This window comes from Tiliqua scincoides, chromosome 4 (assembly GCF_035046505.1).
Source record: "Tiliqua scincoides isolate rTilSci1 chromosome 4, rTilSci1.hap2, whole genome shotgun sequence".
NCBI classification, from domain to species: Eukaryota; Metazoa; Chordata; class Lepidosauria; order Squamata; family Scincidae; genus Tiliqua; species Tiliqua scincoides.
The window spans coordinates 14,257,133-14,273,456 of record NC_089824.1 but is presented as its reverse complement, the minus strand read 5'-3'; the positions used below and the strand labels follow the sequence as shown (position 1 = coordinate 14,273,456).

The 16,324-nt window shown below is 43.0% G+C and overlaps 1 protein-coding gene across 3 annotated transcripts in view; it reads left to right on the top strand.

Annotated features, from left to right (window-relative positions):
• The window catches only part of FER1L6 (fer-1 like family member 6), a 106,102-nt gene that overhangs the window by 55,435 nt on the left and 34,343 nt on the right, over positions 1-16,324 (top strand). For all 3 annotated transcript variants that reach the window (XM_066623238.1, XM_066623239.1, XM_066623240.1), the window contains exons 18-28: positions 790-942; positions 4,884-5,070; positions 5,515-5,639; positions 7,475-7,609; positions 8,022-8,171; positions 11,134-11,244; positions 11,358-11,519; positions 12,643-12,826; positions 13,677-13,894; positions 15,123-15,245; positions 16,275-16,314. In XM_066623238.1, coding sequence (XP_066479335.1) covers positions 790-942; positions 4,884-5,070; positions 5,515-5,639; positions 7,475-7,609; positions 8,022-8,171; positions 11,134-11,244; positions 11,358-11,519; positions 12,643-12,826; positions 13,677-13,894; positions 15,123-15,245; positions 16,275-16,314 — 1,588 coding nt within the window. The remainder of the gene's footprint in view (positions 1-789; positions 943-4,883; positions 5,071-5,514; positions 5,640-7,474; positions 7,610-8,021; positions 8,172-11,133; positions 11,245-11,357; positions 11,520-12,642; positions 12,827-13,676; positions 13,895-15,122; positions 15,246-16,274; positions 16,315-16,324) is intronic.

Here is a 16,324-nt window from a genome sequence, read left to right as displayed (position 1 = left end):
TACTTCCAGTTTTTCAGCAAAACTGTAAGTGATGTTTTTATGCCTTCAAAAGGCATTTTGGGGGCTGGGGAAACCACTGCCAAAAAACCAGAAGTAGCTTTTGTCCCACTTCTGATAGTCATTCTGAGCCTTTCTGAGGCTGCGGGTGGATGTGCACAGCCTCTGCAGGGCTCAGAAGAGCCTCCGGAGGCAAGGGAAGTAGAGCTCCCTCACTTTGCAAAGCCGAAACGCACAGGGGGGCGTGGGGGCCTCCCGTGTATCCGCAGTTTCCAGTACGAATACTGGGACACCACTGAATACCATATACAATGGTGTCCCAGTATCCGTATTGGAAACTGCGGATACTTGTGATGCCCCCCAATCCCCCCCTGTGCGTGGGGGTGTGTAGATGCACCACAGAATATTGTGCACAACTCTGGTTACCCCCGCTCGAAAAAGATATTGTAGAAGGAAAAGGGGAAACTCAACATAGGGCTGCTGTTTTCAGAGACAACCCTATGTTCGTTTCATTTGTTTCTGCCTTACACTGAGAGCATATGAATCCTGTAAAAAAAAAAAAAATTAAGATGCATTAACCCCCAGGGGACTGCCCTAAGTGCAAGATGAATAATTTAACTTGCTTTCAAACTGTGCCAGTCTTGTATGTCATAACAGCTCCTGCAAAACTGCTAATCTCTTGTTCATCGATTCAGCAAAAACCCTAACAATGGCTGATTCCTAAGAGAAGCGCATCTTCTGTGAATCTAACGTCATTCCTCCCACTCAAAGCACATGTCTTTCTGTCTCAAGCCTCAGCACACTGTGCCTGATGTGTTCATCTGGATGCTCAGCAACAACAAAAGAGTTGCTTTTGCAAGAATCCCTGCCAAAGACATACTGTATTCCCCAGTGAACGAGCAGAGAGGCAAGCACTGCGGGAAGATTAAAACTCACTTCTTGAAAGTAAGTCTGAGCACTTTCTAATGACTCTTAGCAGCACATCATTGTTGTTCGTGATCCATTCAGACTGTTATCTGCAGACAGATTTAGAAGGAAACAAAGGCTGCAATCCTAACCACACTTTCCTGAGAGTAAGCCCTATTGAACAAAATAGGACTTACTTATGAGTAGACCTGGTTAGGATTGTGCCCAAAATCTTATAATTCAGCTATAAATCGGCATGGGATTTTTACCATTGTATAAGTGATCAGGTTTCCAGAGACCATTGACAAAATGAGGAAATGTGCTGTTTAAACTAAGCATGGAGTGAACTCAGCTTTTTAATACAAAAGGGAGTTGGCATAGAAAGGAGCTGTTCATAAAGATTACTCCAGCTTTTCAAATCTTAACCCATCCCAAGCCCAAAGGATGGAGCAGGCTAAAGCCACCCAATCCTATCCCCCACCAGTCCATAGCACACAGTACTGCAGATGGAGTGTGCACTGAATGCTATTGGGGGGGGGGGGCAGGTGACCAGGGAGAGGTAAGTACTTATCTCCTCATAGGCTACCTGACCTCCAGTGGGTCTCCTCAGAGGCATGCTCAGGAGGCATATTGGGTCAGGTAAAGGGAGTTAGGATCTTAACATGCACAGCTACCACTGAATCCTCCCCTGAACTGCCCGTGATCTTCTCCAGAGCACTCACGCCATATACCTAGCTGCAGGGACTGGTGAGTGCATCCCAGTCTCTGCAGCCCCCTTAGCAATGCGATCCTGGGGATCGCGTCACTGCCTTCCCCCTGCCCCCACTGCCTCCCTCCCCTCCCCTGCAAGGACTTACTGCGCTTTCCAAATTCCCGGAGAGTTTGAAAACCTCAGCCTTATACTGATGCATCATCAGATCTGTCAGAGTAAGGCCACCATAGGATTGGACTGAATCTAAATAAAGTTGTTAAAGCCATGCAGTGTCAAGAAGAAGAGAGTCCTAAGTAGGGCAACCATAAGATAGTATGAAGACCAACAGAAGAACAGCAGCATTCCATGGCACAGCTATTTCCTGCCTCTGCTGACCAGCAGTGGTCAAGAATCTCTAGCAGACTCATGTCTACCCAGAGGCATGCTACAGCTCTCAAGGATTTGTCCAGCATTTGCTCAACCTTTGAAACTGGGTAAATGCAGAACAAGGCTTTGGCTTAAAGCAGTCCTTAATGTATCATGAACCCAGGCTGTTTAGGGCTTTAAGGTTAATACCAACAGTGTGACCTGGGACCAAAAGGATATATGGAGCCACAGAAATAGGCTCAGCCCCCCCCCCATTTCATTCACTGCCTTTCAAGTGACCCCTGTCCCTCCTCAACCACTACTTGGCAGAGGTTCAAAATAGCTGTGCACCACCATGCCAATCACTGAAGCAACAAATAGCTAATGCATGCCACCAGCAGGGTAGCTATGGGAGGTGCAGTAACTACTGCAGGTACCACACTGTGTAAGTGGACCTTCCCACTCACTGTCAGAGCAATGGGCAAAGCCCACTGCTGCCTGGAATGACTTTGATGGCAAGTGGGAGGGGCTGCTTACACTGAGTCTTTCACCACTGGCAGTACTTACCACCCCAGCACTCCTTGTAGCTATGCCACTGCATGTTGCTGGTTCCTTTGATCAGGATTTTTGGGGGTTTAGTTGAGCTATACTGCAGTATTTTATCTTGTAGTCACAGTTAATGGTTCAGTTACATTAGATGGGTCAGCTTTTATACCCCCAATAGGCCAACTGGATAAATATTTATAACACATCCTTTTTGAGACTGCAGAGAAGAATTGCGCAGACTTTTTAAATTTAAGGAGTCGCTATGGAAAATCCCAGATGAAAGCATTGTTAGCATTTTCTTCTATAGATATTTACCTATTAATCTCAGGATAACTCTCAGAGGCACTTTCAAGGTAGCGAAATTTTGCCTCAAACTTATTTTTCAGCCTGGAGTCTATTTTGGATGACTCTCTTGGTGGGGAGTTTGCTCAGTGACTAAAATACAAAGTAGAGAAACTGACCCATTAATGTACTCTGGTGGGATAAGAAGGACAAAAAAGTGCAGTTAAGCAAACATGTTGTTAGCAACAGGCTGGATGGTTTTATTCCCTCCATACTGGAACAATAAAGGGAGGTTGAGATTCTGTACATGGTTTGGGGGGGGGGGAACAGATTCCTAAAGTGTTTTCCCTTTTTTGTTGCAAGTATTCTAACCCAGTTATTTGCTACTGGCTTTGTAAACTAAGTTTGTTCCTGCAAAAGAGACTTCTCATATTTATACTTTAGCATGCATGTATATGAAACTACCTTATGCGGAGTCAGATCATGGTCTGTCTAGTTCAGTATAGTCCACTCTGATTTACAACAACCAAAGCTTTAGGCAGAGAGAGGTCTTTCTCAGCCCAACTACCCAAGAACCTTTTAACTGGAGGAGTATGAACGGAACCTCAGACATTATGTACACAAAGTGTATGCTCAGCCCCCAATGTGTGGCTCTTCTTGTGAAATGATGGAAGCAAAGTTGGTTCCAGTATCACACTGCCCTTCCCCCTATGCAATCAGTTCCATGTTAGAGCATCAACGTTTCATGCCAAAGGTCCCAGGTTCAATCCCTGGCATTTCCAGGTAGAACTGGGGAAAATCCCTGTCCGAAATCCTGGAAAGCTGTTGCTGTTAGATAGGACAGTACTAAGTTAGATGGAGCAGTATAAGGCAGACACCTATACCACCATGCACTGCTTCTGTGTGGGCACAATACATGCAAGAACTGTAATTTCCATGATGGTGGTGACACTTTTTGGAGATACTAGCACTGTGGAAATTAGGTACATGAATAACTTCTACATGGAGGTGCCATTTTTTTACTTCCACATGAGTGTGACTGTAAGCCCACCTAGGGCTCATGTACTCATAACAATATTTAAGGGCCACCATGATGTGTGGTGTGGTTGGCAACCTTCAGTTTTGAAAGACTATGGTATAAGCCTACAGCTGTACAGCCTATAGCCTACAGCTGGCTATACCCGGTATAGCCAGGCGGTCTCCCATCCAAGTACTAACCAGGCCTGATGTGTGGGTTGCGGAGGAAAAGATGCAACTCACTTTCCTTGCATCTGTCACTTCTTCCCAATGATGGACTTTAGCATTTAAGTACCCAAGGATTTTCTTAGATGGTCACAAATGAGATTTGAATGAACTTGAATGTGGGGTGGTTTTAACAATGGAGGTCAAGTACCCATTGCCTCCCCAAAGGTGAGTGCTGGCAAAGCAAGAAGCAGATGAGCTTTCTTCTCATCTGACAGGGGTTTTCCCCAGTTCTACCTGGAAATGCCAGGGATTGAACCTGGGACCTTTGGCATGAACCCTAACCTCTACACACCTGAGCTGAAGTCTGTAGAGTTGGGGGGGAAGGTGTCCCACTTGTTTGCAGGGATCTCTAGGGCACAATAATCTCTTTCCTGTTCATGTAGACATTGAAGATGATTACAGAATTGGAATTTCTCAGGTTAGATACATGTATCTTTTCCCAAATGAAACCTCTTGCTGTGTGTCACAAAGCTGAACCAGATGCACAGACAGATGTCATATTAAGCAGAATTAATTACTCGTCAAGGTAATTTCCTGATGTCTGCAAGTGGCATGATTAACAGGGTAATGACTTGAATTGGGAAGACCTAGGTTCAAATTCCTGCTCACTCGGTGGTCTTGGTCAAGCTAATGTCTCTCAGCTTTATTTGTCTCAGAAAGTTTTTGTGAGGATAAAATGGGATAATCCCCTGTAAACTACCTTATGTTCCTTTGAGGAAGGGTTAATTACAAGCATGTGAAATAAAATCCAGTCCTCTGTCACTGTATCCTGTGTCCACCAGGTTGGACAAAAATCTTCAGTGGTTTTTCTCTGAATTTACCCATTATGATTATACTTTTATTCCTTAAGTTGCCAGGAAAACGGCCCCCCGGCTGGAATGTCCATGGGAAAGTCGACACCTACCTTTGGCTTGGTTCCACTAAATTCGCCCATGTGATTTTGAACAATTTACCTGTTGGATATGAATCAGAAATGCCTTCAGCAGCAAGTTCAGGACATCACGCGGCTCTGCCACCCGTTAGTCTGGTCTACAAATGTAAGACATGCCTGAAACTAGATGAAGAGATAGAAACCAGTATCTGTAGTTCAGAATTATGTTGTCTTCTCAGTAAGGTGATGCCGCTCTTCAAATCAAGTGTTTCAAGTAAAAGTCATTGTAGAACCCCATGTGTTGCCTTGTTGATTTTATTGTCCTCTTTATTGGCATTGGTTTTTGTGTTTTTAGCTAACAGGTAAACTCCCCTGAGCACTAGTGAGGGTGGAAGTGGTGCAGTATAAGTGTTTTGAAATAAATACATAAATAGGTAAAATAAACTTTGATTCCAATTATACAGTGATGAAAATCTAAGCAAAAATAAGAATGCTTATTATTTTTAAAAATAATCAATGAATGGGTAACAGATAAGACTCCCAGACATGGGCTGCGACTGTTTTGGTTTCCAGAACTGATACTGTACTTCTCCCTTTTCTATTTACCCAGCCAAGAATGTCTTCCAGCTAAGAGCTCACATGTATCAGGCCAGGGGCCTTATCGCAGCTGATAGCAGCGGACTTTCTGATCCCTTTGCCAAAGTTACTTTTGTTTCTCACTGCCAGACCACAAAGGTGAGGAAGAAAATAATGGGGTTTCCTTACTTTGAGGAGGCCTCTGTGATTGTCCCTCCAACACAGGATGCAGCGCACACCGCATTGGCTTGTCTGGAAAGCTGGGTAGGATTGGGCCCTAATACCAGGATCCCCCCACTAGTTTGTATTTGTATAGCATTCTAGATCTAACAAGATTTCCAATTTTACATAGGGCTCCAAATAACAGTTTGTATAAATAGCACATTCCCAGCAATGCCTGAAATCATTTTTATGATGAAGATATGTGTCCCAAGAAAGAGTAATGGTAATTGCAGAAATCTCAATTCTTTATAAATGGGTGGCAGAAATTGTAATGAAAGTAATTTTTCTCCAGTTTTATCAGTTTTACCTTTTTATCTTAAAAATGTAACTGGAGATGTATTTGCTGTCAAAACAGATAAGATACCTTTGAAGGAAGCATATTGGAAGGTCTGCTGCTCAGTGATATAGCACATGCTTTGCATGTTGAAAGGCACAGTTTCAATCTCTACTGCTTCTAGATAGATTTAAACAAATACACAAGATCTAGAGCCCAATCCTGTGGTCAGTGGCAAGGTTCTGTGCCTCTGGCCACAGTCGCAAACATGCCATAAGGCACCACCGGACTCCCTCCGGTGCTAGTCCAGTGCCAGCTGGCGCCGGGCAGTGGCCCAAGTTCCATAGCTTGGCGGTCTCCCAGACCACTGAGCTGCAGAACGGGAGGCAGAGGCATGGACAGGTCATGGAGGAGGTGTTCCGGGGAGGGGGGAGGCTGGCACGGGCGGGCGGGAGGCGTGCCAGGGGGCCAGGCGGGAGGAGGATCCGTGGAGCTGAGCACTGCAGGATCCAGGACGCTCATGCAGGGCTACACACCCTACACGAGCGCATTTACTCTACCACTGCAGGGCTGCTTACCTTACTTGGGGGAGGGGAACGAACATCCCCTTCTCCTGAGGAGCCTCCCGCAGTAGCGTGGAAGGTGCAGGATTCTGCGGCAGCCCTTTTTGGTGCCGCCAAGCCTGGGTGCTCCAGGCAGCTCAGTATTGGGCTGAGCGTCACAGAGCTTCTGCTATCAGTGGCGTAGCTATTGGGGCGGGGGAGGCAGTCCACCCTGGGTACCACCCTTGGGGGGGGTTAACACCACAAATGCCCCAACATTGCTGACATCACAAAGGTTAGGTGTAACCCCATCATGCCATATACCTTTGGATGTGGAATTTCCAGTGGAATGCAATGCAAAAAACCAGATTGAAATATCTCCTTTCCATCAAAAGTTATGACCAAAAAACCAGAAACCAAAAAATGCATAGAACCCTATGGAAAATGAAACTGCCATATCGCACGTTTACTCGCAAGTAGGCGAACGTGCCATAGTTTGTCAGAAAGGGTAGGCTGAGAGGAATCCAATGACACCAGAATGGTTCCTATCCAATGAAAGCAGCCCCCAAAAAACACCCAAGAAGGAAGTCCCTCCCTCCAAGCAGATGAATGTATTGAGCCCTATGGAAAGCAAAAGTAAGCCACGTGGCCACATTTACTCGTGAGAAAGCAAATGTGTCCTGGTGCTAAATGTATGAGAAACACTGACCTAGAAGATTCAGATCCTTTTAGCCATGAAGCTTCCTGGGTAACCTTGGGCCAGTTACTATTTCTCAGCCTAACCTACCTCACAGGATTGTGAGAACAAAAGGAGGGAAGGAATTATGCACACCACACTGAGCATCCTGGAGGAAGGGCTGTATTAAAAAGGGGAAAATTAAAAGTCATTTTGCTGCCTTATTACTATTTACAATTACTTATTTCCCTACTTTATTACATTACTTCTTTCCCATTAGATCATTCATCAGACTTTGTCTCCTACCTGGAATCAAATGCTGTTGTTTAATAACATTCTGCTTCATGGAGATGCAAAGGAAATTGCGGAATTCCCTCCAGTGGTGGTTGTAGAGCTCTACGATGATGATGCAGTGGTAAACACAATTTTTCTCTTATATTTTTTTAAGAAATTAAACTGTTTCAAAAACAAGCTGAAGTTCTGATGCATCACTGGATAACATTTGCACATGCAGCAAATGATATTAACATGCAAAGACAGTCATTGTTGATGTGTCTGCTTGATTAAGAACATAAGAATAGCCCTGCTGGATCACGCCATAGGCCCATCTAGTCCAATTTCCTGTATCTCACAGCGGCCCACCAAATGCCCAGCACTTCAATGCATAACCCTTCTTATAGTCTGATGGCAGTATATGAATATGTCATGAAATAACCCTTCTGTGTACCTTGAACTCTGGCTATATCAGAATGATTTTTTCATAACAGCAGAATATGCAAATACATTATGTTGTGCTATGTCCATTCATTCATTCATTGAATGTCTAGGGGAAATCGGAGTATATTGGCTCTACAGTGGCTGCCCCTGTAACGATGCTGGCTGATGAGAAATATGAGCCACCGAAACTAAGTTACCACCCAGTGTACTGTGGAAATCTTTCTGGAGGAGATCTCCTCGCTGCCTTTGAGCTGCTGCAGGTTTGCTTTGAATAATTTCCTTTTCGTTTTTTAACTTGTGGACAACCTGGGCAGGGAGGTACCCCAATAGTGTTTTCCCACTAATGGATGTGTTTTTGCCAGGAAAAAGAGAGGCCAGCTTGACCCTCTTCTTCCAGATTGTTCAGGTGCTATTGTGTGTGTGTGTGTGTGTGTGTGTGTGTGTGTGTGTGTGTGTGTGTTTATTGGTGCAGTTCAAGAGAATCAGTTGTAAGTACTCACTCGACTTAAGAGGCAGCAGGTGGAGTTGCTCTCTCATGAGGAAGCCTGCTGGTCTGAAATATTAAAACCTGACATCTGCACATAGTTCTTCCCGAACATTAGGTCTGCTGTTTCTGTAAAGAATGTGGGCACTTCATGCTTCTTTTGTAGCCCAATCCTATCCTTTCCCTTCCTGCCCACTGATGTAGCCATGCCAAAACATGCACACTGTATCCTGCAGGAGGTGGTGGAATTAAGGATTCAGAGGGGAATGGGGATTTAAACCTTCTTTCCCCTCCATAAGTCTCCCACCTCGCAATGGGTCTCAGTAAAAGGGCAAAGTTTTCAGTATTCCCCCCACCCACCCCTCCACTCATCATGGCCCCTGATCGTGATCTGCCTCCCGATTGCTGCTTATTGAGCTTTAAAGTAAATTATATGTTTAACAAAAGATTAGCCCTTAGTCTAGCCACCTTCTGGACAGCTCCTCTCCTGCTCAGCTCTGGGTCTTCAGACTCCTGACCTCCTGGACAGCTCCCCTGCCTTGCTTGGACAGAAGACTAGAACAAGATAAACCCCCAGCTCCCCATTCCTCATAGCAAATCCTTTTTTGAAAATGAGAGATGTTTTCAAAACAGTTTCCAAAACAGTTGGATCTGCTATTTCCAGTTTCCAAAACAGTTTCCAAAACAGGGGATCTGCTATTCAAAGAAGGAAAAAAAAATTCCCCACTGGGCATACCTAAGGCCACATGTAAAGTGCCCCCCTCCCCCAATTTGGAGTCTTTGGATTGCTTGTGCATATATACCCTCAATTACAATCAGATAATTTCATCACAACAAATGAATTTGCCTGATGATTTTTATTATTATTTTAATTAGGTTAAGCTTTGATGAATTAACTAGCATTTACTTTATGAGTTGGCAAAGGTCAGGAAGGCACTTGGCTGTTTTCCTTAGGGACTCTTCTCTGTGTTTTCACTGCTGTACATGTGTGATTTATTGCCAGTTGCATTTACTATCATGGCCTTCCATATTGCTGTAGCCCACAGATATTTTTAGGCAACTCTTGTGTGTGCTCTAGAAAGGTATTAAAGAAGTTTCTCTTTTTCTGTAAACTCCTACCAGCTCCCATTGGCTTTACATCAACCTCTAAAAACCAGATGGTGCCCATTTGATAGGAACAAAAATTACCAACATTATGTGTCTCTCAAGAATGCCTCTCAATTCCTTAACCTTTCCAAAAGCAATATATTAACATGAGGGTGAAGCATTTCAATACCCTTTTGTTTGTGAGCAGTGACAATTATATGTTGGATCATCTGCCATATGGCATTTATATAATCTAAAGACATTAATTTTGTCATTATTCTTTAGCTACCTTGCCCTAGAGTCTTCATGAATCTGTACATATATTGCCAGTCTAAATCGGGGCCAAGCTGCACATTCTATTAACTGTTTGATTTGGCCCTGCATGTTTAGCTTTTAAGGATTGGGCCTGCAGCACAGGATAGAGGACATTTAAGCCTTTCTTGCTTTGCTGTAGTCCAGACAAAAATTGCACTCCTGAGGCTGCAATCATGCCAGCTTTCCTGGGAGTAAGTCCTCAGTGAGCATAATGGGACTTACCTCTGTGTAATCGTGCATAGGATTGCATCGGTAAGCAATTGGCCCCAGAAAAGGAGCTTCCTTTCCAATCAGTGGAATTATTAGTAGTAGTAGAAGTGGGACATTTAGCCAAATATTATCTCCTTCGCTCAAATGCCCACCTCTATGATACTGTCAATTGTAAAAAGGCTTTAGCAAGCGAAGTTCCATTCCCCCTCTGTACAAGCTTTAGTGGACAGTGTGTGTGTTCCATTTTTCTTTTAATACAAGTACACTGAAGTAAGGGGCAGGAGGTCTGGTCTAGAGGGTTGAGCCTCCATTTGCCTGAAGATAACATCCACAAGGTCGCCAGTTCGAGCCACCGGCACCGTGCGACCTTGAAGCAGCTGACAAGCTGAGCCGAGTTATTCCATCTGCTCTGAGCGTGGGAGGATGGAGGCCAGAATGTGAAACCAGATCAGAAAGAAACATCTGAATGTTGTGGTTCTTGAAAGATAGAACCTTCTTTCAATTGTAAAAATCCCTACGGGGATTTAAATAGCCTGCCTATGTAAACTGCCTTGAATAAAGTCTTGAATAAAGACCAAGAAAGGCGGTATATAAATACCTGTATTATTATTATTATTATTATTATTATTATTATTATTATTATTATTATTATTATTATTATTATTACTATTATCTAGTGAGTATTCGAGTATTCTTGGTGTAAAGAAACCACTGTCTTATTTTGGGATGGGTTTGTAGGCATTCAACCCTGTCTGTTCACTGTTTGTATGTGCCTGTAGGCAGATATAATTTCAGCACTATTGGCGTGATAGTTGTGTGGAATGTGATTGTATGAGTGTCAAAGTAATAAACTAATAATAAAAATGAATAACAATATTACCCTATAGTCCATCTCCCCACTTCATAGTGTAAGAGCATCTCATTCCTGATCCTATTGATATGAGTAGAATAATTACTACTGATTCTTATAAACTAGGATAGCACCCTCTGTGCACCTCCCCCAGTGGGGCTTACTCACCAATAAGTGTGCATAGAATTGCAGCCTAAGTAGAGTGGGAATCTCCAGAGTCTTTTAAAACATGCCTCGGCTACATAATAAGAGTTTAACCAATGATTTCATTTCACAGGTCTCCGATTCTGGTCCTGAAAACCTCCCACCAGTGGATCCCCCAGATGTCAGTCAAATCTACCCAGTCCCAGCCACCATCAGACCTGTTTTAAGTACATACAGAGTTGAGGTGAGTGAATTAATGAAGGATAATCTACCAGAATATTTGTCTGCATCTTGAACAGAAGATTCCCGTTTCACATTTATCTACATTACGTATCTACATTACGCTTCTTGCTGCAGGTTCTGTTCTGGGGTCTTCGTGAATTGAAGAAGGTGCAGCTTCTTTCTGTGGATCGCCCACAAGTTCTCATTGAATGTGCTGGCAAAGGAGTGAAATCCTGTGTCATCCAGAGCTACAAAAATAATCCAAATTTCAATGTCCAAGCAGACTGGTTTGAAGTCGTACGTACATACAACTCTCCACTAATTATACTTTCCCGTTCTGTTTTTGCTGAAAAACATGGAATAATGTAGAGTTCGGTGATTGGGGGATCCATACAAATCCATGGTTTTGTAACGGACCAGAATAGTACAGTGGATTAAAACTAAATCCAGACTCAAAAGAGAGGTACTGTTGCTTGGTGATCTGTCTGATCTAGGATTTAGGTGTGCATCCTGTGGTTGCACTCCTGAAAAAAAAAAAAAAGCAGGCTTGTTGATATGGAGTGTTCCTTGGCACAGCTTTTAAATGCCTAGGTAGTAGCTGTGACTAGGAGTGCTCTTTACCAGCTTGATGTGCCAGCTATGCTCTTTTTCTGGAACAACTGAACCTAGTTATTATCATTCATACCCTAATAACTTGTGAGCCTTCAGACTTGACTACTGTAACGCAGTATACATGAGACTGTCCTTGAAAAGGGTTTGGAAACTAGTATAAAGTTACTAGTTTGGCTGTTGACTGGAGCAGCTGCCTGGAGTGTATTACACTGGTTTTGTTTGATCTACACTGGTTGCCAATTCATTCCTGGGCTCAACTGACGATGCTAATGTTGCCCTCCTAAGACCTGAATGGCTTGGGAGCTGGGTAAGTACTTGAAGGGTCGTCTTTTCCCATAAGCACCATCTTTTGTGCTCTGTCTAGCATCATAAGCTCCATCTTGGGTGCCTCCACCGGTTCAGCTGATGTCTCTTAGGAGCAGGGCTTTTTCAGCAGTGGCACCAGTTTTGTGGAATAACCTGCCCAGAGACATCTGGCAGGCCTGAACATTGTACACCTTCAGGTGCCTGAGCTAAAACCCGGCTCTTCCAAAAAGTCGTTTGGACTGGTTCACCTGTCATTCTTCCTTGGCTTGCTTTCTGTTTGCTGAATATGGGGTTTTAAAAACGGTTTCTTTGTTGATTTTGTTAACTGTGCATTTTTATCTTGCTCTTTTGCTGGATTTAGTCATGTTCTCTTCAGTGGTTGTTTTAAATGATTTTTTTTTTTATTCTTAGCCACCTTGGTTTTGTTTTAGTTAAAGCTGGCAACCACCATGTAGAAAGACACAGCATTGATTATGGCATCCTGTGCTTTCTCCTCTGCTAGGAACTACCTGAAAATGAACTGCTGCACCCACCACTCAGCATCTGTGTTGTTGACTGGAGAGCCTTCGGACGAAGCACTTTGGTTGGGACGCACACCATCAATTGCCTTAAGCAGTTTCTGTATAAGCCTAAAGAATTGCCTGCTTCCCCAGCAAAGGAGGGTGACATTGTAGAACTTGGCAAAAGTAAGACATCCTTGCTTACCAAACAACTATATCCTAAAGCCTCATGTTTTTATACTGCATGACTAAGCTTGTACAGGAATTCACTGGAGCAATGTTTATAAGGTGCCTTATTGCAGCAGGTTGCTTTAGTACAGAAACAATTAGTACATAGCCTGACTGTAAGAGAGAGACTCTGCTGTGTTGCTCATAGCAGGTCTTCCTCGGTGTTGTGAATAAAACATTATCAAATCTCACAGAGTGTTAGAACGCTTGCTTTGCATGTGTGAAGCCCGAGGCTAAATTTGGGGGATCTCCACATAAAGGGTAAAGGGTTTCATAGGGAGAACACAATGGGTTGCAGGCATGGTACCCCCCAGAGTGTCAAGTACACCTGGGGTGTCAAACATGCCCCATAGTCTTGGCCTCCCCTTTGGATCCTGAGGTGGAGGCCAAGTCTACCCTTCGCTTTGAGTGGCCACACCAATCCACAAGTAGACCTGGCCACTGAGATCCCCTGGTGGAGGTCAGGTCTACCAACCACTCAGACCAAAAGACCTGGCCTCTCTGGGGGAATCTCAAGGCAAAGGCCAGATCTACCCGTGCTTCAGATGGCCCGCCCTGCGTGTCAAATACCCTAGGTATGCCACTGGGAGATGGAACTACTATCAAACCAGTTTAAGACTTCAATGCTATACACACTTACCCGCAGGTAAGCCCCATTCAATTCAGTGAAACTTACTTCTGGATATAGATGTGCTTCTAGTGTATTCTGTAGATATGCCCTAAATATCTGAATTTTAAGTCCGAACCACAGTGTTGAACCTAGTTTCTGATTCTGACATGGTTCTATACATGTTTGATTGGCCCCCAGCTTCACCTTCTCCAGTACAGGCACTTCAACCACTCCAGGCTCAACAGGCTCCCACAGATCATGTCTACATTGATGTAGAACATGGTGAACCTGTATTAGCAGTGCCTGAACCTGAGCCAGTGGCAGTATCTGCTCCATCACTATCGCTTCCTCCAGAACCTTCACTGAAACCTGCACCACTTCCTACCCCTGAACCTACAAAAGAAGACAAACGAAAAGTAGGTATCACTGTCCACTGGACAATGGAATTTCTTCCATATTACAATAATCCATATTATTATTTTAAGGCTGTACCCACTGTAGCTTTCCCTCTCAAAATTGTTTTTGGAGTAACAGGTTGTTTGTAGTCCACACATTCAAAGAGCAGCACAGGAAATTTCTTGCAGGTAAGTGACTGCAAGACTTGTTCCAGACTTGTCCTTTCCTAAATCTGCTAGCAGGGCTTCAAGTTGATGTGGCAAACTGGAGCCTTTCTTTGCAAGCACGAATTTCCAGGGCTAGTCAGTTTCACTTTTGAGATGGGGAAAACCAGGATTGATGAGACCAGGAGCCGCTTGGAAGGATCTGCTTCAGAGAAAATTTCCCATCTTCAAATAGCAGGCTGGAATCTTCCTTCCTGAACATTTGCCAGCTTGGTTCTTGAAGACATAGGTCAGTGGTAGAGTTCTGTATGCAGAAGGTGCCAGTTTCAGTTCCTAGCATCTACAGTGAAGGGATCTCAGGAAGCATACTGGGAATAATCTCTTTCTACGATCTTGAGGAGAAGCTGCTAGTCATGAGTAGGCAATATTGGACTAGACAGATTAATGGTCTGACCCATTGTAAGGCAGCTTCATGTGTTCATATGGGAAGCTTGCAATGCAAGCATGTCTGCTCAGAAGTAGCACCTAGGTAAGTGTGTACAGGATTTCAGTCTTGGGTACCTACTCATACACAATATGGAGTAAGTACCCTAGCCTGCTATTGGAAGCAGCAAACTTGGCAGTGAGCAATGTACATAAGAGCAGATATGATGGAGCGCAAGACTTCTAATTCAGTGTACATCCAAAAATTTTGGGAAACTATGGAGAGAAATGTAAATCTTTTTTTGGGTTGTGGTTTGTATTGTGCAAAGAATCTATGTGAACAAAAGCTCGGTGCACAGCTGACCATGGCATTTTGATGTGGATGTATATTTAATACAGCCAAATTAAGTTGTAGAGTGTTGTCCATATCGTTTGCATACCAAAAGTGGCATAAAACTGAATAACTGCTCCCCTTCCCCTTTTTTACCTGTGCATATCTGGATCCATGTGGGTATCTGTATGTGAAGAACAGAGTTTGGATTTGCTCTTGTGTTGCATGCACAGTAGGATCCCACAGAGAGTGTGTATGCACAGAAAAGGATCTCTAGATTGTGAAGTACAGAAGTTCAACATTCCTCATCCTTAGCCATTTTCTTTGCAGGACTTGAGAAAATCATCTCGGCGCTCTACCAAGAGGAAAAAGAGAACAATTGCTGATGAATCTGCTGAAAATGTTATTGACTGGTGGTCAAAATATTATGCTTCTGTGCAAAAAGTTCAAAAGGTAAGGGCCCTAAACCTTATCTTATGCAAATTAAAAAAAACAAAACTGCTTCCTTATGTATAGCCTAAACTTTTACAATTTTTTTCTCCAGACAAATGAGGAAGACAGAGCTTTGTTTATCATTGTTTTTTTTGTTAAATAACTGCTAACAGGAAACCCCAGAGTGTTTGCAGGAAGCAAACAATTAGCTTAAGCTTTGGAAAATATTTTTCTTCAGTGGATTTTAATTGAAATTTACATCAGGGGTGTGTGTATTCATGGATAAAGTGCAGTCTGGAACAACATTTCATCATTTTTGCCCCACCTCCACATTTGTATTTTGATAAATTCCTGAGGGGTATCTATGTTAGCCCATCATAACAAACACAAAAGAGTCTGGTGTCACCTGATATTTATTGTGGCATAATATTTAATGAATCAGAGTCTATTTTATGAGGAAATATAAAGTGTTCTGAGGTGTGTGTGTGTTTATATATGTGACTTTTCTATGAAGACACGCAGAAAAATATGTCCGATTGCATTAAAATGTCAGACTCTTCTTCTTCCATTACGCGGTCTTCTGGCCCCATTGTTTACAATTTGATTCATTCTAACCCATGTGTCTGTATATCTACCAACTGTGGATAACACTTTTTGAATCACGGAATGAACTCTAGTCTGTTAAAACGTATGCCGCAATAAATCTGTTTGCCTTAAAGTTATCACCAGAGTCTTTTTTCCTGTGGGCACCGAGGGGGTTTTAATATCACTCATGATGAATCTTACAGTTTGAGGCTTTCCACAAATTGAGGATACTTCCTTGTCTGAAATTTCAAAAATATGAAGAAACATTTCTCTTCTGTGCAAAGGAGAAAAGGGGAAATTACTCATAATTTAATAAGCTGATATATATATATATATATATATATATATATATATATATATATATATATATATATATCTAAGTTGTGAATGAAGTGGCTTGTTCCACGACACTCTTGTTATGTTTAAGAGCCTTCCATTTCTTTTTCTTTTCTTTTTTTTTGAAAGGCAAAAGTGCTTGATTTCAGTGATGGAAAGCCTGGAAATAGTGAGTCAAT